Raw genomic sequence first — 24,357 nt, 5'->3', positions numbered from 1 at the left:
GGTTATACAAATGATTGTACAAAAAGGTTAATATATATAAATACAATTAGATAAACATTGTACAGCTTGTACTCATCCATAATTAGTTACACTGGTTGTACAGACAAATTTTGTTGCATGTCATAAGTTACAATTTTCTTAGTTCACAATTCTGTTAGTTCACAATCACGTTAGTTTTTCGTTGTATAAAAGAGCACCATTTTTTTCATTATATAAAAGAGTATCATATTTTTCATCGTATAAAAGAGCATCAAATTTTATTATTATGTATTAAGAATTCACTTGTACTGTAGAATGCTTTCTCTTCCAGCCATGTCTCTAACACCATTTGAAATTTATTTTCATGCAGCTCCCTTGTGCCATGTGAAATAGTGTTAAAAATGTTTTGCCAGCATGTAGAAAACTATTTTCGACTTTACTCAAATGTGTCCAAGGACTGTCTAGTAAGTTCCTGTTTCTGGTTTCATACGAGTGCACATCTGACCTGCTTTCATACATGTGGGCATTCTGTTTGGCTTGCATAAGTGCTTTGAGTCTGTATAGACTGGAGACTGTAAGTATTCTGCGTTCAATAAAGTACTGTCTGCAAGAAGTTAATTTGTTCAAAGAAAAATACATCTAATGGCTTTCTTCTGCCAGAGGAAGACATCTTTTGCACAGCAGAGTTTCCCCTAAGAAGTATTTCATAATGCAAATGTGTATGGAAAAAGGCACAGTATGCCATAAGCATGCATTCCTTAGTGGCACAATCCTTAAGTTTCATAAGGAGATATAAAAATCTTGCCAACTTATTGCATACCTCTTCTGTGAGTATATTCCAGCATTGTGTAGTATCTATATGCCTAATAATTTTACTGAATTTCTGGGTTCATTTGATCCATTATTAATATCTCTAAGGGAAAAGGGGATGTGTTCAGTTTTGTTTTTATTTAATGACAGCCTATTTTCTTGGAACCACTGAGCTGCCTTTTCCATCATTTAGTTGTTCATTTGTTTGACTACATTTGCATCAGTATGTGATGTGATGAAAGTTGTGTCGTCGGCATACTTCACAGATTTATATGGTAATAAGATGGGCAGGTCATTCACATACACAATAAATAAGAAAGGTCCCAGTAAAGATACTTGTGGGACTCCATATTTCACCTTGAGGAGGTCAGTTTGTTATTTGCGTTTAAAACTACCATTTGGTTTTTGTTTGTTAAATATGTTTTCAGCAACAATAGTTCTACCTCAGTTATTCCATATTTTCAAGTTTTTTAATTAAAATGTTGTGTGGGACAGTGTCAAATGCCTTGGTTTAATCCAATAAAGTTTCACTGGTGTGTTCCCCATTTTCAAAACCACGCAATATTGATAATACAACTTCTGAACTGCCTTTATTGTTGATAGCCCACTTCGGAATCCATATTGGTCCCTATTTAGGAGGTTGTAATACTCAAAAAAAATCGTGTAATTGGTCTTTCATTAACATTTCAATAATTTTGGATAATATAGGTACTGTCACAATGGGTCTGTAATTTTGGGGTGACTTTCTATCTCCTATTTTGAATATGGGCAAGACAATTGTCAGTTAAAGGCAGTCTGGAAATATTCCTTCTGTGAACAACCTATTGATTGGGTAAGACAGTGGACTGCATGTAGTGTCTATTATTTTCTTTATGTTAAAATTAGATAAACCATAGATGTCCTCAGTTCTGGAGTTGCCCAATGATTTGACTACCTTTAGTATATCCTTAGGATAAATTGTTTCCATCCAAATTTTGTCAGGTCTACTGGAAACTCTGTTTCCCACAAATTGGGAAGTGTACCTGCATTGTCCTCTAAATTTCTTTCCTTTGTTATAGCTAATTCCCCAGAATTTACGAAACTATTATTTAGTTCATCTGCACTTAGAGGGACAGGTAAATTTTCTGCAATTAACCCTGTTTCTGCTTTAATTATTTTCCATGTTGCTTTACATTTGTTACTGGCATGAGAATTACAGTTGTCATTTGTTTTTTTCTTTGCAGAAATGATAGCTTTTCTGTAAAGCTTTTTTAATTTGGCATATGAAATTCTATTTTGAGCAAGAATGTTCATAGCAAATTCTTAAAAGAATTCTTAAGTTGTTTAAGTAAGGTGTATACCAGTCAGTTACATTAATTTTCTGTTTTCTCCTTGCATTTAGTCGATTGTGTTTCTTGATGAGGGGGCAATATTCATTAAAGACAGTGATAATGGTATATAAATAATGAAAAGCATCACTTAAAGGCCTATTCTCCATGACAGTATTACACCAATCAATGGTCAGAAGTCTTCGTGTGAGGTTTGTTACATTTGATGGATTTATGTGTCTCACTGTCTGGGGTTCTATTGGTTGAGTATGATTTCTTTTGAACGCTATTAATTTTAGGGGAAAATTCCATCATGGTCAGAGATCAGTGGTTTAACAACATTTAAGACTACTTCATCTTTGCCAATGTTTGATATGACATTGTGTAAACAGGCGTTCTGCCTGGTAGGCTTATAGTTAAAGCAATTGTAACTATGATTTGAGGGTATGTAGCAGTAATCTGCTTTTAGAATTTTGCGCCGTCACATCTATATTAATTCCACCAAATATTAAAATTTTATGATTCTTATATCTAAGTAAGTACATTAAGACATTAATTATATATTGGACAATAACTTTGGCACCAGTTTTGGAGACACAGTACATAGATACTACAACGATCTTTCGGTGAACTGAACGGCAGCAATTTCAATGTCTCCTCCATGCACTAAATCCTTAAGATCTATAACCATAACTGTACGTCTGAGTTCACTTTTCATTAGTATTGACACTTCTCCATTTTCCATAACTGATCTAAGCTAAATGGTATTTGTAATAAGCAGTTAGTATTAAGTAGTTTCTACATGTACTACTATTCAGAATAATTTATAAATAATATCTTGTTCAATTTCAAGCAAACTGTTATATGTCTTTTAACTTTTTTAACAGCTGTACTCAGATGTCATGTTTATTTGGGGAAGTGACGAGGCAGTCCGACGTTACAGAAACATGGCCTCTGTCTACTATTATTATTTTACCTACAGAGGAAAGTACAGGGCAGCAGATCCCTATCGAAAAATTGACTTTGATTTCGGTAAGATAAAACGTTTAGTGCTTTCATGTGTTGTTGTATTGACTTCTTGCAGTAGAACATTAGAGCACGTGTTCTCCCTTACGCTTCATTCAATTAAACAGTAATAGATTATCACCATACTGAAGCTCTCGGATATATTTTGCAAGAGCATAATTTGTATAAGCGATTGGTATGAAAGTAAATGAATTTCAAGCCGCCTGAGTGTGTATTCAGCTGCTCACTCAGTCACGTAACTCTCATTTGGCCTCACATGATAAGTGAATCACTACCTATACTTTTCCACCATATCAAATCCCAAGTCCGAAACTTTTGCGGCAGTATTCAACTACACGAACGTCAAGAACACGAAAGCGGACACCAGCGTGAACGTGACTGGGGGCATACAAATAGTATTCCGATACAGTCGGGGGCTGTTATCTTCGAGATCTCTCATACCAGCTGACACGTCAGCCCTTCTAGTATATCTAACGCTTTCCGATTCAGTACTTTTGTTTGTATTTCTCAGTAGATGTTCTTTATCTACAACTGACTAGATATAAATTGGACGACAGCTGAAAAACGAAAACTTAACTACTGCTTGAACAGCTGAAAAGTGTCAAAATACGACAAGAGCTGACTCCATAAACTCCTAAAATGTGAAAGTGATTCGAAATGATTAACAAAATGGTTCACAGTTATTTCATTGAGCGTGAGATACTTCTAGTTAATCAAGGGATTTACACATTAATGCATGGAAATACCGATTAACTTTCAAGTGAAAGTGTTAGTGTCCTTTGGTGTGGCTCAAGTGTCCAAAGAGCTCTTGTTACTATACGGAATCCTTGAATTACGTGCAGTTCGCGTATTTGTTTCGAAGCTTACCAATAACTACGACACATAATGAATCGATGACTTGTTAATAATTTAGCAGTAAAAATTGACTACGGAAAGTAAAGGTCCAACATTTTGTAACTGTGGTTTTACCCGTAAATCGACTGGGAAACATAACGCAGCGAAAAATCTCACGAAGGATGAAAAGAAGTTTTCGATTTTTTAGTACAAAAATTGAAATTTGCACCAGGACACCAATTCCAGAAATGGATGTACGCTTACAACATTTATATCAACTACTTCACACAAAATAGTAGCTGACAACTGAAGTAGGGTCATATTTGCCACACGTGAACTACTCAATAACTCAACTTTTCACAGGACGCAATACAGAGACAGAATTTCCGAAGTAACTGATAGCCTACCCCGCTGAAACGTTTCATGTATTATATCCACGTACGTTCAGTTCCATTCATACTGGTCGCTCGTACAAATTCCTCTTGTGTGAAAGTGTTTCGCTTCATAGAACTATGGCTGTCAGTTTTTTAACGTTTTCTTGCAGGTGCTGGACACACAGACGAACTGTTCTACTTATTTCCGAAAAACCCGTTTTACCCAGAAAATTATGAGTTACCAGACGAAGACAGGAATATCGCTGATACGTTGACTAAGTTGTGGACCAATTTCGCTAAAACTGGGTAAGTACATCTCTCAAAGAATTAAAATAAACTATCGATTTATTTGTACTAACTGCCTGTGAGCTAAATGCCAAGAAATTGCGCCTTCGTGAGTAGATTTAAAAATTTTATTCTGAGGAAGATAAATAGAATAAACACACATATACGTGAGAATTTTGTGTAACTCGTACTCTTGTTTGTTGGTCTTAATGTACCTGACAGCGGCGCTGACCGATCTTGAAGTAAAGCAAGCATTGGACAGTTACTGGCTAGCGTCTTCGCTAGCGGAAACCCGCGGACGGTGGAGATACCAAGTTGGCTCACGTGGCCTCCTCTCTCTTGCTAACGACCTGCTTGAAGTCTACATCTACATCTACATTTATACTCCGCAAGCCACCCAACGGTGTGTGGCGGAGGGCACTTTACGTGCCACTGTCATTACCTCCCTTTCTTGTTCCAGTCGCGTATGGTTCGCGGGAAGAACGACTGCCGGAAAGCCTCCGTGCGCCCTCGAATCTCTCTAATTTTACATTCGTGATCTCCTCTGGAGGTATAAGTAGGGGAAAGCAATATATTCGATACCTCATCCAGAAACGCACCCTCTCGAAACCTTTACACCAAGCTACACTGCGATTCAGAGCGCCTCTCTTGCAGAGTCTACCATTTGAGTTTGCTAAACATCTCCGTAACGCTATCACGCTTACCAAATAACCATGTGATGTTCTCTATCTCCTCCGTCAACCCGACCTTGTACGGATCCCACACTGATGAGCAATACTCAAGTATAGGTCGAACGAGTGTTTTGTAAGCCACCTCCTTTGTTGATGGACTACTTTTTCTAAGGACTCTTCAAATGAATTTCAATCTGGCACCCGCCTTACCAACAGCTAATTTTATATGCTCATTCCACTTCAAATCGTTCCGTACGCATACTCCCAAATATTTTACAGAAGTAACTGCTACCAGTGTTTGTTCCGCTATCATATAATCATACAATAAAGGATCCTTCTTTCTTTGTATTCGCAATACATTACATTTGTCTATGTTAAGGGTCAGTTGCCACTCCCTGCACCAAGTGCCTATCCGCTGCAGTTCTTCCTGCATTTCGCTGCAATTTTCTAATGCCACAACTTCTCTGTAGACTACAGCATCATCCGCGAAAAGCCACATGGAACTTCCGACACTATCTACTAGGTCATTTATATATATTGTGAAAGGGAATGGTCCCATAACACTCTGAAACCGATAAAAGTGGCTAACGGGCAAAAATTCTAACAATCAAGGAAGTAAGGAGCCACTAGGATCGGGCGAGGAAGCAGGGCCAAGTGCTGGTAGAAGTAACACAACACCTTACTTCTAATGCATTTATTAAGACTAGCTAAAATACAATATACAATCTGCCAAGAATCAAACCTTAAGAAACTAGTTCATGAACAATTTAACATTGTACCACGCAACATAGTAATGCGTATGCCTTAAGGGCTGCAATCGCAAAAAAAGCCTGAAGGGCCAATTTAGCAAGAATACATATAACGTGTTCAGCTTGAAGGGCTAGTAAATTTGCAAACCAAAATTCACTTCACTTAAAAATTTAAGATATAAAAGGCCAATACCACAGACAATGAAAATATTCAAATATAAACGTGTGAACAGAAGGTTTGAGCCTGAAGGGCCTCCGAAATAGTTAACTAGACTTTAGTTAAAGAGCAGATTATCCAACAGTTTAGGCAAGGTGGTGTGAAACAATAAAGAGGCCAGAAGGGCCGTGCAACACACGTAAGGGGCCTGAAGGGCCAAATTAACAAGATAAGAAAATCTTAAAAACATCAACTGGAAAATAACAAGTGCTTATTAACAACTCGACCTTAAGGGCCAGGTAATAAATGAAATTAGTCAAACAAATTCTACAATCAGTAAGTAATGGCCAGGAATTTATCAGTAAGCCAGCCTTAAGGGCCCCAGTACACTAACAAGGGAGGTTAAGTATTAAAACTTGATTTCAAAGCCTTAAGGGCTTTAGAGCTTCCAAAAGGGGGGGCCTGAAGGGCCAATTCATCAAGGTACTTGATAAACAGCTGAGCCTGAAGGGCCGGCCGATGGTTAAGTTTAGGCAAGTTCCCAAAAATAGAAGGCAAATCAACAAATTTATCAATAATCGAGCCTTAAGTGCCACAGTACATTTAGAATCCACATTAAGCATTAAGAACTATCATACAGTGAAGCAAATTTCTAAAACTTAGCAACCTTAAATAAATCAATTGATACTGTTGTTGTTGTTGTGTTCTTCAGTCCTGAAACTGGTTTGATGCAACTCTCCATGATAATCTATCCTGTGCAAGCTCCTTCATCTCCCATTACCTACTGCAACCTACATCCTTCTGAATCTGCTTAGTGTATTCATCTCTTGGTCTCCCTCTACGATTTTTACCCTCCACGCTGCCCTCCAATGCTAAATTTGTGATCCCTTGATGCCTCAGGACATGTCCTACCTACCGATCCCTTCTTCTAGTCAAGTTGTGCCACAAACTTGTCTTCTCCCCAATCCTATTCAATACCTCCTCATTAGTTACGTGATATACCCACCTAATCTTCAACATTCTTCTGTAGCACCACATTTCGAAAGCTTCTATTCTCTTCTTGGCCAAACTATTTATTGTCCATGTTTCACTTCCATACATGGCTACACTCCATACAAATACTTTCAGAAACGACTTCCTGACACTTAAATCTATACTCTATGTTAACAAATTTATCTTCTTCAGAAACGCTTTCCTTACCATTGCCAGTCTACGTTTTATTTCCTCTCTACTTCGACCATCATCAGTTATTTTGCTCCCCAAATAGCAAAACTTCTTTACTACTTCAAGTGTCTCATTTCTTAATCTAATTCCTTCAGCACCACCCGATTTAATTCGACTACATTCCATTATCCTTGTTTTGCTTTTGTTGATGTTCATCTTATATCCTCCTTTCAAGACACTGTCCATTCCGTTCAACTGCTCTTCCAAGTCCTCTGCTGTCTCTGACAGAATTACAATGTCATCGGCGAACCTCAAAGTTTTTATTTCTTCTCCCTGGATTTTAATACCTACTCCAAACTTTTCTTTTGATTCCTTTACTGCTTGCTCAATATACAGATTGAATAACATCGGGCAGAGGCTACAACCCTGTCTCACTCCCTTCCCAACCACTGCTTATCTTTCATGCCCCTCAACTCTTATAACTGCTATCTGGTTTCTGTACAAATTGTAAATAGCCTTTCGCTCCCTGTATTTTACCCATGCCACCTTTAGAATTTGAAAGAGAGTATTCCAGTCAACATTGTCAAAAGCTTTCTCTAAGTCTACAAATGCTAGAAAAGTAGGTTTGCCTTTCTTTAATCTTTCTTCTAAGATAATTCGTAAGGTCAGTATTGCCTCACGTGTTCCAACATTTCTGCGGGATCCAAACTGATCTTCCCCGAGGTCGGCTTCTACCAGTTTTTCCATTCCTCCATAAAGAATTTTGCAGCCGTGACTTATTAAACTGATAGTTAGGTAATTTTCACATTTGTCAACACCTGCTTTCTTTGGGATTGGAATTATAATATTCTTCTTGAAGTCTGAGTATATTTCGCCTGTCTCATACATCTTGCTCACCAGATGGTAGAGTTTTGTGAAGGCTGGCTGTCCCAAGGCCTCTGTTGAGTGATTTCGGTTGCTTTTCTATTCCTTGGACACTTATTTCGATGTCGGCCATTTTTTCGTTCGTGCGAGGATTTAGAGAAGCAACTTGGGATTTTCTGTCAAGTCGGTACATAGAATTTTACTTTCGAATTCACTGGGCGCTGCACTCATAGCCCTCCCTACGGTAACTTTGACATAGTTTAGCTTCTGTTTGTGTGAGAGGTTTTGGCTGCGTTTAAATTTGCAGTGGAGCTCTCTTTGCTTTCGGAGTAGTTTCCTATCTTTGTTGTTGAACCACGGTGGGTTTTTCCCGTCCCTCACAGTTTTACTCGGCACGTACCTGTCTAAAACGCATTTTACGATTGCCTTAAACTTTTTCCATAAACACTCAACATTGTCGGTGTCGGAACAGAAATTTTAGTTTTGATCTGTTAGGTAGTCTGAAATCTACCTCCTATTACTCTTGCTAAACAGATAGACCTTCCTCCCTTTTTTATATTCCTATTTACTTCCATATTCAGGGATGCTGCAACGGCCTTATGATCACTGATTTCCTGTTTTGCGCTTACACAGTCGAAAAGTTCGGGTCTATTTGTTAATAGTAGGTTCAAAAATGGCTCTGAGCACTATGGGACTTAACATCTATGGTCATCAGTCCCCTAGAACTTAGAACTACTTAAACCTAACTAACCTAAGGACATCACACAACACCCAGTCATCACGAGGCAGAGAAAATCCCTGACCCTGCCGGGGTTAACAGTAGGTCCAAGATGTTATCTCCAAGAGTCAGTTCACAGTCGAAAAGTTCGGGTCTATTTGTTGACAGTAGGTCCAAGATGTTATCTCCAATAGTCAGTTCTCTGTTTAATTGCTCGAGGTAATTTTCGGATAGTGCACTCAGTATAATGTCAATCGATGCTCTGTCCTTACCAGCCATCCTAAACATCTGAGTGTCCCAGTCTATAACTGGTAAACTGAAATCTCCACCTAGGACTATAACATGCTGAGAAAATTTATGTGAAATGTATTCCAGATTTTCTCTCAGTTGTTCTGCCACTAATGCTGCTGAGTCGGCAGGCACTGGTGGCTCATATTGTCCCACTAAGCAACTGCGATTCAGCGTAGATCCCTCAGCGTGGTTGGTTGGTCACGTCATCCATAAACAGCACTTTACAATCCATCCCAGGCATGTTCGATAGCGTTCATGTCTGGAAAACATGTTGGTGACTCTAGTCGGACAATGTCGTTACCCTGAAGGAAGTCATTCACATGATGTGCACGCTGGGCGCGCGAACTGTCGTCCATGAAGATGAATGCCTCACCAACATGCTGCTAACATGGTTGCACTATCGGTTGGAGGATGGCATTCACGTTTCGTACAACTGTTACGGTGCCTTCCATGACCACCAGCGGCGTACGTCAGCCCCAGATAATGGCACTCTAAAACAGCAGGGAACCTCCACCTTCCTGCACTCGCTGGACAGTGTGACTAAAGCGTTCAGCCTGACCGGCTTGCCTGCAATCACATCTCCAACGATTGTTTAGTTGAAGGCATATGTGACACTCATCGCTGAAGAGGACATGATGCCAATCCTGAGCGATCCATTCGGCATGTTGTTGGGCCCATCTGTACCGCGCTGCATAGTGTCACGGTTGCAAAGATTGACATCGCCATGGGCGTCGGGAATGAAGATGCGCATCATGCAGCCTATTGCGCACAGTTTGAGTCGTAACACGACTTCCTGTGTCTGCACAAAAAGCATTATTCAACATAGTGGCGTTGCTGTCAGGGTTCTTCCGAGCCATAATCCGTAGGTAGCGGTCATCTACTGTAGTAGTAACCCTTGGGCGGCCTGCACGAGGCATGTCATCGACAGTTTCTGTCTCTCTATATCTCCTCCATGTCCGAACTACATCGCTTTGGTTCATTTCGAGACGCCGGGACGCTTCCCTTGTTGAGAGCCCTTCGTGGCACAAAGTAACAATGCGGACACGATCGAGCCGCGATGTTGACCATCTAGGCACTGTTGAACTACAGACAACCCTAGCCGTGTACTTCCTTCCTGGTAGAATGACTGGAACTGATCGGCTGTCGGACCTCGTCCGTCTAATAGGCGCTGCTCATGCATGGTTGTTTACATCTTTGGGCACATTTAGTGACATCTCTGAACAGTCAAAGAGAGTACGTCTGTGATACAATATCCACAGTCAACAATTATCTTCAGAAGTTCTGGAAACCGGGGTGGTGTAAACCTTTTTTTGATGTGTGTATAAAGTCTACAATGGTTCGGAACTCTATATATAACCAACTGGTCAGTACCATATCGTCCACTTTTTCGATATCATCTGTGGTTGCAGCCTAGTGCATTCTTCATGTGGTTCATAAGAAAAGTACATCCTTTTGTAAACTACCCAACATGAAGAAGTAGTCCGGGGCCGCGCGACTGATACGGTCGCAGGTTCGAATCCTGCCTCGGGCATGGATGTGTGTGATGTCCTTAGGTTAGTTAGGTTTAATTAGTTCTAAGTTCTAGGGGACTGATGACCATAGATGTTAAGTCCCATAGTGCTCAGAGCCATTTGAACCATTTGAAGAAGTTGGAGTTTTCTTCTTATGAATCTTTACCAAATTTTTATGAATGTTTGTTGGGAATGAATTATGGAAACCAAAAAATTGTATGACGAAAGAGTATTCAAGTTCATCTGAACACACACAAACAGCGCGACTGCTTTATTATTTATTATCACATATTACTTATTATTATTTTAGTGCAGTTCATTTTTACCTATAATTCCTTATTAGTCTAATATTCGAAACACAGAAGCTATTTGACTTGCAAGTATTTTGTGGAATTAGTATTAAATACATCACTGCCTGCGACGGCTGTGAAAATACTGAGTCTTATGAACCTAATTTCTTGTGAATCACTTTAACCGGCGGAAATGCATTAACACCCTTGAGAATTTACTCTATACGGCAACGCCTGCTTGTTCTAAGACATGATACTGGTACCTTAAAGTCTTCTTCTTATGAAGGTGTTCTGTTCTGGGAGACAAGAATACATTTATGGTTGTCGAGCATACCGTTTCCACCAATATTACACATAAACCCTCCCATTTTGGTGTTTTTCTTAGTGACTTTGTTCGTTTTTCAGGAATCCAACTCCAGATGGTGAGTCTGTAACGTGGCCGAAAGTTGCGTCTGATGATGAACCGGAGTACTTGGAAATCGGTAAAGAACTAAAAGCAAAGAGGGGTTTCGCCAAGGAGCGTATGGAATTCTGGCGATCTGTGACTCCTTTATGGGATTTTGGAACTGGTAAAGCCCCTAGAGACGAACTTTAGTTGCCAGAAGCTGAAATTTCTTATTGTATTTACTATAGAACGTAATAAAATTTATAAATTATTGTTTAATTTATTGTAGCATGAATTATTGATAATGTGAGTTTACACGTTGTGCACTCAGATTTTCTTTCCAAGAGCGTTTGTATCACAACTATTAAGGGGTTGACTTATTTACATGACCACATTACACATAACAATGCCTGAAGGTTTTGTTTCTATCACAAAAAAAAGAAAAGTACTTTTCTACTTTGTAGATCGTCACTCAGAGACAAAGTTATTACAGTGTTACTAAAATCCTGTTACAGGCTCTTGGAGAGCGGCGGTGTAGAGGGGGCATCTGTGGAGGGGAAAACGAACAAACGTATGAAAGAGTGTGCATCAATTTTCTGCGCTGGTGGGGTGAAAGAGCCATAAGTTTTTTTTTTTTGGTCATCAGTCTACTGACTGGTTTGATGCGGTCCGCCACAAATTCCTTTCCTGTGCTAACCTCTTCATCTCAGAGTAGCACTTGCAACCTACGTCCTCAATTATTTGCTTGACGTATTCCAATCTCTGTCTTCCTATCATCCTGTGTTTTCCACATATACCTTTCCTCTCCGATTCTGCGTAGAACCTCCTCATTCCTTACCTTATCAGTCCACCTAATTTTCAACATTCGTCTATAGCACCACATCTCAAATGTTTCGATTCTCTTCTGTTCCGGTTTTCCCACAGTCCATGTTTCACTACCATACAATGCTGTACTCCAGACGTACATCCTCAGAAATTTCTTCCTCAAGTTAAGGCCGGTATTTGATATTATTAGACTTCTCTTGGGCAGAAATGCCTGTTTTGCCATAGCGAGTCTGCTTTTGATGTCCTCCTTGCTCCGTCCGTCATTGGTTATTTTACTGCCTAGGTAGCAGAATTCTTTAACTTCATTGACTTCGTGACCATCAATCCTGATGTTGAGTTTCTCGCTGTTCTCATTTCTACTACTTCTCATTACCTTCGTCTTTCTCCGATTTACTCTCAAACCATACTGTGTACTCATTAGACCATTCCGTTCAGCAGATCATTTAATTCTTCTTCACTTTCACTCGGGATAGCAATGTCATCAGCGAATCGTATCATTGATATCCTTTCACCTTGTATTTTAATTCCACTCCGGAACCTTTCTTTTATTTCCATCATTGCTTCCTCGATGTACAGATTGAAGAGTAGGGGCGAAAGGATACAGCCTTGTCTTACACCCTTCTTAATACGAGCACTTCGTTCTTGATAGTCCATTCTTATTATTCACTCTTGGTTGTTGTACATATAGTATATGATCCGTCTCTCCCTATAGCTTACCCCTACTTTTTTCAGAATCTCGAACAGCTTGCACCATTTTATATTGTCGAACGCTTTTTCCAGGTCGACAAATCCTATGAAAGTGTCTTGATTTTTCTTTAGCCTTGCTTCCATTATTAGCCGTAACGTCAGAATTGCCTCTCTCGTCCCTTTACTTTTCCTAAAGCCAAACTGATCGTCACCTAGCGCATTCTCAATTTTCTTCTCCATTCTTCTGTATATTATTCTTGTAAGCAGCTTCGATGCATGAGCTGTTAAGCTGATTGTGCGATAATTCTCGCACTTGTCAGCTCTTGCCGTCTTCGGAATTGTGTGGATGATGCTTTTCCGAAAGTCAGATGGTATATCGCCAGACTCATATATTCTACACACCAACGTGAATAGTCGTTTTGTTGCCACTTCCCCCAATGATTTTAGAAATTCTGATGGAATGTTATCTATCCCTTCTGCCTTATTTGACCGTAAGTCCTCCAAAGCTCTTTTAAATTCCGATTCTAATACTGGATCCCCTGTCTCGTCTAAATCGACTCCTGTTTCTTCTTCTATCACATCAGACAAATCTTCACCCTCATAGAGGCTTTCAATGTACTCTTTCCACCCATCTGCTCTCTCCTCTGCATTTAACAGTAGAATTCCCGTTGCACTCTTAATGTTACCACCGTTGCTTTTAATGTCACCAAAGGTTGTTTTGACTTTCCTGTATGCTGAGTCTGTCCTTCCGACAATCATATCTTTTTCGATGTCTTCACATTTTTCCTGCAGCCATTTCGTCTTAGCTTCCCTGCACTTCCTATTTATTTCATTCCTCAGCGACTTGTATTTCTGTATTCCTGATTTTCCCGGAACATGTTTGCACTTCCTCCTTTCATCAATCAACTGAAGTATTTCTTCTGTTACCCATGGTTTCTTCGCAGCTACCTTCTTTGTACCTATGTTTTCCTTCCCAACTTCTGTGATGGCCCTTTTTAGAGATGTCCATTCCTCTTCAACTGTACTGCCTACTGCGCTATTCCGTATTGCTGTATCTATAGTGTTACAGAACTTCAAACGTATCTCGTCATTCCTTAGTACTTCCGTATCCCACTTCTTCGCGTATTGATTCTTCCTGACTAATGTCTTGAACTTCAGCCTACTCTTCATCACTACTATATTGTGATCTGAGTCTATATCTGCTCCTGGGTACGCCTTACAATCCAGTATCTGATTTCGGAATCTCTGTCTGACCATGATGTAATCTAATTGAAATCTTCCCGTTTCTCCCGGTCTTTTCCAAGTATACCTCCTCCTCTTGTGATTCTTGAACAGGGTATTCGCTACTGCTAGCTGAAACTTGTTACAGAACTCCATTAGTCTTTCTCCTCTTTCGTTCCTTGTCCCAAGCCCATATTCTCCTGTAACATTTTCTTCTACTCCTTCCCCTACTACTGCACTCCAGTCGCCCATGACTACAGGTGCTATAACAACAGAACGTTAGGCCTACCGTGAGTGGTAGGAAAGAGAACCGCATACAGCGAATCTCGTGTGTACCTTAGCAGTGAACATGGTCAACACTTTGGTTATTTGATTAAAAATTTTATACTTGCCAGAACCAAAGCACATTACTATCATTCTCTCACCAAACTGACTGTAAAAAACACATTGTGATACAAATAACGTGCATGTTTCAGTGTTTTCGCCATTGCTTGTGTAACCCTTCACGAGGCTTAGCTGCTATACTTAATATGCATATTTCCTATAGTGAGGACTTAAAGATCCACCAATTTCTATTTCACATAGCTGTAAAATGTCCTCTTTTAACAGAAGTTTGCATGTTTTTAATTTTTTGTCCTATTACTACGGGGCTTTCTTGTGTGTCATTATCTGTGTCCTCATTAAAATAAAATTTGCTTGTCACTCGTGAAGTAAATTTTGCCTCACCTCTTGATTCCCCGGCTTTTAGTTATCGGTTTTGGAATTGCTCCTACTTTTAATGTGCCCCTTTAGTGCTACTGCTTCTAGCTGTTTCTTGGTGTGGGCTTTAAGGATTAGCTACTTTCCATTTAGTTTAGTAGCTAGTTGTTTTTAATAGGAGTGGCACATGTGTATGTTCTTGTAACTCATGACTGCGCCACGTTATTCGACGTCGCCATATGCAACCCCACTATGTTAACAATGTGCATGTCACTTATGGAAAGGGAAAAAAGTTTCATTGTGTTTCACGGTTTACACATAAGCTGTAAGTGGCTGGCTTCCAGTTAGGAGTCTTACGACACTTCTTTACTGCCTCTGTTCAGGACGTTCCTTTACCACTCATAATGTACTCATAACACTCTTCACGCAGCTTTCTTGTAATGTCTTTTTTGTGCATGTTAATCCCTAATTTAAACTGTGAACGGCCGGGCTAGTTGGTCACGCGTTGTTCTTCCCGTCAGTTAACAGCAGTATTTTTGCGACTCCGGTTTACTAGTTTGCTTCTTTCTTCGCGTAATCTGTTCAGTGCTCTGTGCTCACTGGCGGTACACCGCGTCCTATACTCGTCCATCGCGGTGTTCGGTGTCACAGCACGAAGTGCAGGTGTCTTGGTGTTCATTGCCCATTTCTTTACCCAGGCAGTCGTCCGTAGTATTGTCTGGTATCGATTAGGCATTGACTTAGGTTTTACGCAGCTAGCCCGACCGTTGTTTTCTAAACCGTTATATGAAATATCTTTTTGTATTCTTATATGTACTACTGCGTGTAAAAATCATTATTAGCTTCTGTCTCTTGTTTATTTTCAGTATCACACCTGATGGGCACGCAAGAGCCCGAAACCGGTCGTGGTTTAAGTACTGAAAAATAAAAGAAACCTTACAACTGAAGCACTATTTACAACCGCTACTATAGTGCTCACTTGCGGACGTTCCTCCAGTAGGATTATTTCATTTAGTACTGCGGAGTAGCATGTTTTCGGTGGGCACAACTCTCATCAGTTCGGTAGGCTCTGGGTGTCAGCGCTGTTTACCTTCGCAGCTTGTTCATGGTATGAAGGACGTTCACATGTCCAGAATGTTTACATAAAATGAGGCGTCTAGAGATCTATCGTCACAAGCCTTTACAAATGGGAATAACAGAAGAGAGGGATGGGAATTCCCGGCATCTATTATGCAGTCGCATAATCGATTGGTGCTGCAGATTTACTTTGAAACCACATTACAATACCATACAGAAATAATTGAAAGATACAGTTCATCAAGCGAAAGCAAAATATTGCTAAGATCGACAGACAGGATTCGTGGTTCTGTACACAAAGAGGCACTTTGTGATAAATTTGCAGGTGTAGCGCACATGAAGAAATAGATGACATGAAGAGTGAGTTGCTGAACTCCCATGCATTATTCCACTGTTAGCTGCAACAGTTTTCGATGGATTTGAACGAAGAATATGGAGAATTTATATATTGCTGAAAAGTACGTTGGTTCAGTGAGAGAAAATGCTGGAAAGATTTTTCAATTTGAAACCCGCTATTGTTGTATTTTTGAAGGAATAAGTAGTGCAGGAATGAAAAATAGAACATCTCGAATGGATTGAGGACCTCACATAATTAAGTGGACTTGGCTGCCCACTGCCCCCAGTAAGACACTGAAACGTGAGAAACATATTATTTCTGACTTCATCGGGATGCACTTAAAAAAAAAAAAAAAGCGCGTTGTAGGAGGAACAAATTTTGACAAACATAATCCAGTTCCCCAAGTCACTGGCGTCAAAGAAAACGCGAGGTCCGAAGAATTAATTGTGGTATTGAAAGAATTACGAGGGTAGTTTTCTAAACGTTTGAGGGTACTGCCAGTTTCACCTGTTTTCGAACTGCATTTTCAGTTGAAAGCTCTCTTGTGCATGTGCAAATGCAACCGATTGATTTACACTGTAATTCCCATTTTAAAGACACCATCCTTTCACGTTAAAACTGCCTAGGCTGTCGACATCGTTTTCCTCAGGCAGAGATTCCGTGTCTCCATCATTAGGGTTCAGAAGTGCTTCGATCGGCATACGTTTGTGGAAGACATTATTTTCGATTATGAAACTAAATAACTCACAATTACATGGAAAACTGAGTGCAGAAATCCGTGAAATAGTCTGCGGCTGTCCGTTGGCCGACATTTCGTACCAGGTAAAGATTGTCTTCAGTGGGCCAAAAATAATTCAATAATACTGAAAATTTGTTTCGTTTGTGATCTATGTTATTGAGAAATGTGAAATATAAAACTGCATCGCTGTTAAAATTCGGCGCATTCACAGTTCCTGTAATCTCCTTCCTTAAGTTCAGACAGCGTGCTGTGGCAGTGGTCGCAGCGTGCTGGAAAGCCGAGCGCTATGACACTTGCGGTAGGGCACGCCCCTGGTCTAAATTATCTAAGTATCAGCAAGTTATGTGCATTTCAATAAAATTATTAGTTGAAATAACAAAAAATATTAATAAACATGATAAAAATGGTTGTATTCTTTTGAATCACTGATGCAGGCTATGCGACAGGATTTATACTGAAAGAACTGATGATCTGAGACCTTAGTTTCTACGGCATATACAATGTTCAAGTAACTTACGGGAATGCAGCTGGGTGATGTCGTCAACAACCAACGATATGCGACAAGAACTCACCCTGCTGTTTTCTAGGCAAAACTGCAACAAGTAAGCGCTGTGACGGCGTATTAAAACCTCGGTTTCCACAGAAGCTCCGTCAAGATAACACACGCATCCGAGCTCGCACACACATACACACACATACACACACACACACACACACACACACACACATACACTGTAAGCACTATCGCCATCGCAAACCAAAGGTGACCGACTTCAGAAATTATCGATAATAAAACTAATAACTAACGAGTGAGGTAGAATAAACTCTGTCCCTCCGTTTTTTGACAAGTGAGAGAGCAGGATCCCAAGCAGAATTCAAGTAAAAATCCCAACTCCATATATAAGGTTACTTGCTGATTTATTTTCAACGGCTTCGTTTATAACACCAACCCAATTGCTGCAAGTGCACGCCAGAATCTCCGTGTTGTGTTCCGTAGTACTACCGGTGTGAACACAATGTTCTGCACTGGCGAATTTGACAGGCTGTTGTAAGCGCGTGTGCTCCCTATGCTCAGTACACTGGTTCTCCACAGTCCTGAAAATCTGACCTGTATATGACATGCCACAACAGCAAGGAATATGGTAGACACCCGCCTTATGCAAAACAAGATCTCCTTTACGGAACCTAAGGGAACCCTCTTCTGGGATGGTGGTCGAAAAACACACTTCATATCATATTTCCGTAAAATACGACCAGTCCTGTTCGAACCGCTCCCTGCTTAAGGCAAAAAGGCCACTTTGGTGCCACCTCGGTATGACCATCATTCACTCGGTACACAGATGATCGACAGCGCAACGCACGTCTAATCTGTCTTGGGCCAACTCGGCTGACAAACTCTGAGGGTCCGAGATGACATTGGCCCTGTGAACCAAGGTACGAAGTTCACCTTCCGTGATGGAAACCTACAGATACAAATCAGTGTGAGTAGGCTTCCTACAAACAGCGTATCCCAACGTACCGTCCACTTTTCTCCTCACTAACCCATCAAGGAAGGGAAGACAGCCATACTTTTCCACCTCCATCGTGAAGCGAATATTCGGGTTGATTGAATTCAGGTGTCCTAAAAAGTCATTCAAATTCTCACTGGCATGAGGCCAAAAGACAAAAGTGTTGCGAGAAAAACTAGCAGCTTCCTGAAGAGAGTTTCTTGTAGCAGGAGACTATCAAGAGTCTCAGTTCTTACCCCCTTAGGTTATGTGGCCTCCCTATGGACCACAAGGAAGTGGTTCCTCTTCGTCTGATTGTAACATTGGTGCTCCGAGATACCTTGTAGCAAAACACGTTGCTACACTGTTAAGCCCTATAGTAGATCGTTGTGAGCACCACATTAAGAACTCGGCTGATTTCTTAAATCGATTACAGGGAATCTGATATTCTAATCAGTTTTGACGTGGTCCTTCTGTTCTCTAGCATACCTCTGTCTGATTAATTACGCGTGATTGAGGTAAGGTTTAGTGCTGATTTAACGCACCTATTTCGACATGTGTTGACTTCCACTTAGTTTTTATTCAATGACCAGTACTACGAGCAGACAGATGGAGTCACCTATTATCGCCTGTCATCACCTATTATCGACAATTTGTTTATGGAAGATTTCGAGGAACGTGCATTGGAGTCGGCGGCTTCGAAACCTGCATGTTTTTCAGGTATGTAGATGATACTTTTGTGGTTTGGCCTCATGGCAGGACAATTTGAACGACGTTTTAGAAAACCTGAATTCAACTCACCCAAATATTCATTTCACGATGGAGGTGAAAAAGGATGGCTGTCTTCCCTTCCTTGATATGTTGGTGAGGATGACGATGGACGATAAGTTCGGATATGCTGTTTATAGGAAACGTACTAACATCGATTTGTATCTGCAGGCTGACATTTTTCACCATACGTCATGGAAGGAGTGCTTGTACCTTGGTTCACAGGTACTATATTATCTCGGTCCCTGAGAGTTTGTCAGCTGAGACGACCCATATCGAAGTCACATTTCATCGGAATGGTTATAATGAAAGGCGAATTAGACGTGCTTTGCGCTGTCGATCATCTGTGCATCGATTGAATGATGATAATACCGACTTGCCACCGAAGTATACGGTCTTTTTGCCTTACGCAGGGAGCACTTCGAATAGGACTGATGGTATTTTACGGAAATATGATGTTAAGTTGTTTTTAAGAGCATCACATCAGATTAGGAATTTGTATGTCTATCCTTGCGATTGGAAATCTGAGCGACTTCGGCCGTTCACTTACATAATAAAACGGAACACCTACAGCCGTCCTTGCGTGGCATTTATTATATGGCTACTGAAGCATCGAAACTGGTAGCTATATAACAAATGACATCATAAGGATGGCTGTAGGTGTGCCATTTTTTTAAATATCACGTCAGGATCCCTCTAGGTTTCGTAAAGGATATCCTGGTTTGCCAAAGGCTGATGTCTACCATATTCTCTTGCAGTTGTGGCATGTCATATATTGGTCAGACTATTAGGACTGTGGAGGTCCGGTGTACTACGCATAAGCGGCACACACACTTACAACAGCCGAACAAATCCGCCTTTGCAGAACATTGAGTTGACACCGGTCACTTTAGGGAATATCACGACACAGAGATTCTGGCATGCACTTCCAGCTATTGGGATAGTGTTATTATGGAAGCTCTTGATATTACATTAGCAAATAACCTTATAAGTACCGATGCTGGCTTTTGTTTGAATTCTGCATGGAATCCTTTCTCTCACTTGTCAAAAACAGATGGACAGAGTTTATTCTACCTCACTCTTTGATTATTAATTTCATTATCGATAATTTCTGATGCCGGTCATCTTTGGTCTGTGATGGCACTAGTATTTAAAGTGTGTTTGTGTGTGTGTGTGTGTGTGTGTGTGTGTGTGTGTTTTATCTTTACGGAGTCTCTGAGAAAATCGAGCTTTTAAATTCACTAGCACAGAGCTTCCTTGCAGCAGTCTTCCCTTGAAAATTGCAGGGTGTGCTCGGCGGTTGTCGACGATGTCACCCGGCTGCATTCCTGTAAGTTATATGAATAGATGATATATTCAGTCCGCTAAGACACACAAGCAATTAAAATGATGATCCTACAAATATGCATTAAAGCATAAAATAATGATGATAATCATAGACAGATGCTATAAACATTGTGTGACTGTGTATTTAAAGTGATAGCAGATTCCCCAGATACTAAATAAAATCACATCTGGCTCACTGATACTCCCCTTCAGCCCTAATTCTACCAAGTGTGAAGAAAATTTTAATTGTTCGCGCAACCGCTCGCCAACCAAAACCTATCACTTCACAAGTTCTAACCCCAGGCTTGCAGTTGTCCAATGTGTACCTTACCTCCGAGACTAGTTCGCACAGAACGACCGCCTGAGGCTGTGTGAATGACCTATACCGACCGTTTGCTCGCCATTATAAGACCTCAGTTTGCTCACCAAAATTCACAACAAGCACAAAACACTTGAAATGAATCACCATTTGAAATATACATAATTTACAATTACAACATTATATTAAATGAACCGTCTTTGTCTCTCAGTCCCATCAGACCATGCACAGTATGTTAGGTCTCATAGTTTATGCACAATTAGTTAAAACATGAAATTTGAGCACACACGCTCAAGATAAATGACAAAGAAGTTGTTATTGAAACTTGATAAACAATAAAGATGGCCTGCTCAATGTAAGTTTCTCATTGTGGTCTATTCGATGGTTGTATCGAATATTACATTGAAAGTTCCACCTTCAATTGACGAATGTTTTTATTATAGGCTGAATTAATATCTTCTTAAATAAACAAGATATCACTTAATATCTATATATATGATACATAGTTATGTAGGAAAGGTACAAGGGATTATTAAGCTGCTTTCATTTCCTGTGCAAGTGTGGTGAATACTACGTTCTGACACAATTGCGTAATTAAAGAGATAAGAAACATGTAATAATTAAATAAATAAAATATGTTCATTTGATACATGGTTACATAGGGAAATGTACAAGGAATGTAACGCTGTATTAATTTTCTGTGCAAGTGTGGTGAATACTATGTTCTAACACATGTACATAATTAAAGATATATGAAACATGTCATAATTCAATAAATAAAATATACAGAGATGTGTAACTTTCAGTTGACTATAGCTATCGCCGTCTTCTACGATTCAACATTTTCTTTGAAAAGATTGCATGAAGTGTTCGACAAGTAATAATTTACAATTGTCTCTGCATTCTTATTAATTTACGGGCTGGCATAACTCCTGCATTTTTTATAATATACACAATATATTAAGGTCTCAGTACATGTTATTCAGTTCCGTGATTACAGATGTGGTTGGATTTGCTGCACGTTGAATCTTTTTTGGAGAAGATGGTAGAGGATTTACGATCTGTTTGCAAAGACTTGACCAAGAAAACACTGTGGTTGTAGTGAGTGTGCAAGACAATAGTACTGACAGTGATCCTAGGTACAACCTGGAGTGCGACCTGGTAAAGAGAGCAATCAGCATCGAGACATTCCATTGTTTAGTTTGTATCTCTTCTGAGGCGTCACGACCGACCTCATTTGAACTCTTCTGTCAGGAGAGTAACTATGGAGTTGCAGTGGCTGCTTATTTCAGGTGCCGGGTCGTATATTGTCGTGGTTCCTGTTGATTCTGTCGGTAGCTGTGGCTGCACTTGGCGTGGCATTCATCTCAACAGGAAAGGTAAGTGTAAATGTGTGGATTAATAACAGAAAATTTAAGGTGGGAGTCACTGTCATGAGTGATAAAATGGCAACGGTTAGAGGTATCAGAGGAGCACATTTTTTTAGGGTAAGGAGGACAGAAAGATAAAAATTTATGAGGGAGGTTCGGATTGAAAAAGAAACCAAACAATATAATTCTAGCATTCTGCACCAGAATAACCAGCTATTGGTTAAAAGTATTCACCAATCGTGAGATATTTTATTGCCATCCAATTTTACATCAGCCATTGTAAAATGCCAGGTACCTTTATTCCTTAAAATATTCGAGGGCTTTGAATTAAAACAAAAGAACTTCTTAGTTGCATTGGTGAATGAGAGTCGACAAACACAGTTGGCATAATCTGCCTCTTCTTAGTATATACATTGGTCAAGCAGAATATTATGAGCAACTACCCAACAGCCGGTATGTCCATCTTTAGCTCAGTTAACAGCGGAAATTGGTCATGACATGGAGGAAATTAGGCGTTGGTAGGTCGCTGGAGGGAGTTGGCGCCACATCTGCACACAGAAGTCATCTAATTACCGTAGATTCTGGGGAGGTGGGCGATGAGCTCTGACACCACGCTCAGTCACAACTCCAGTGTTTTTGATCGGGTTCAGATTTGGCGAGCAGGGTAGACAGCACATCAACTGGAACTCGCCACTGTGTTCCTCGAACCGCTCCATCGCAATCCTGGTCTTGTGACATGAAGCATTATCTTGTTGAAAACTGCCACTGCCTTTGGGAATCATGATCGTCGTGAAGGGACTGCAAGCAGTGTACAACACTCCTTGGCCATCATGGTGCCTTGCACGAGCTCCATCGGTTCGATGGATGGCCACGTGAATGTTCCCAGAGCATAGTGGAGTCGCTGCCAGCTTGTGTCTGTCCCGCAGTACAAGTGTCAAGGAGCTGTCCTCCTGGTAGACGACGTATCCACTCCCTTCCATCGGCATGTGGTAGAAGATATTGGGATTACCAGATCATGCAACTCTCTGTCACTTCGCCAAAGCCCAGTGGCAACGGTCACGCGCTCATTGCAGTTGTAGTTCCAAATGTCGTAGTGTTAATATTGGCATAAGAGTGGGTCGTTAGGAGTATTCGGTGCACTGTGTGTTCAGACACATATTTTCTCTGGCCAATCCCACGACAACTCGTGATGGTTTCATTTTGGTTTCACCACATGTTCAAGACACCCACCACAGCACTCCTGGAACACTCGAGCCGTAGTGCAGTTCATGACATGCTCATGCCGAACTTTCAGCAGGCCATTACACTCTGCCCTCTGCCAGGCTCAGACAGATGCATCGTCCCCATTCTACACACGGACAGCACACTCACTGATGCTGCATGCACCGTGTGTGTCTGACTACCAGTCAGTCCTCGACAGGGGACTCTGCTGTCGCATGGACGAGTTTATATCGATAGTAAAGTCTATTGTCACGATTTTCTGGCTGATCACCGAATGTGTTAAGTGTTACAGGATGTAGAATGACCGTACACCGAAGACCTACAGGTAACTTTGATCTGTTCATAAATCACTTTGAAGCTCTACTGGCCCTTTTTTTTTTTAAGTATCGTATGCCGATAACTTTAACGTTACTTTTGTTAACTCGTCTGTTAAGAATCTATTACAATCAGTAACACTATCATTCGACTTAATGCTTACTGTAACCTTTCCAACTGGGATAGCAAATTGCTCACAAACAATCGTTGATAATATGTTTATAGAGAGATCTAATGAACAAAATTACATCACAAAACGAATAGTCAATGGTCTCTCAGACCAACACAATGCTGTACCTTTTGTTAAATGTTAATACATTGAAAAAGAAATAAAATCTGCTAAATCTGAATTCAAAAGGGCGGTCAGTAAGCCAAAAATTTATTATATTAGGACGCTATTCAAAGACATGAACCGAAGTAATCTATACAAGCCGGCCGCTGTGGACGAGCGGTTCTATGAGCTTCAATACGGAACTACACTGCTGCTACGGCCGCTAGTTCGAATCCTGCCTCGGGCATGGATATGTGTGATGTCCTTAGGTTAGTTAGGT

The 24,357-nt window shown here is 40.4% G+C and overlaps 1 protein-coding gene across 1 annotated transcript in view; it reads left to right on the top strand.

Moving 5' to 3' along the window:
• LOC124788898 (juvenile hormone esterase-like) overlaps positions 1-17,195 on the top strand; it is a 124,523-nt gene extending 107,328 nt beyond the window's left edge. The window contains exons 8-11 of the mRNA XM_047256180.1: positions 2,984-3,128; positions 4,501-4,636; positions 11,436-11,599; positions 15,714-17,195. Of these exons, the coding sequence (XP_047112136.1) occupies positions 2,984-3,128; positions 4,501-4,636; positions 11,436-11,599; positions 15,714-15,775 (507 nt within the window). The 3' untranslated portion in view covers positions 15,776-17,195. The remainder of the gene's footprint in view (positions 1-2,983; positions 3,129-4,500; positions 4,637-11,435; positions 11,600-15,713) is intronic.
• The last annotated feature ends 7,162 nt before the right edge of the window (positions 17,196-24,357 follow it).

Source organism: Schistocerca piceifrons, chromosome 3, assembly GCF_021461385.2.
Source record: "Schistocerca piceifrons isolate TAMUIC-IGC-003096 chromosome 3, iqSchPice1.1, whole genome shotgun sequence".
Classification (NCBI taxonomy): domain Eukaryota; kingdom Metazoa; phylum Arthropoda; class Insecta; order Orthoptera; family Acrididae; genus Schistocerca; species Schistocerca piceifrons.
This window is presented reverse-complemented; position numbering and strand designations above follow the sequence as displayed.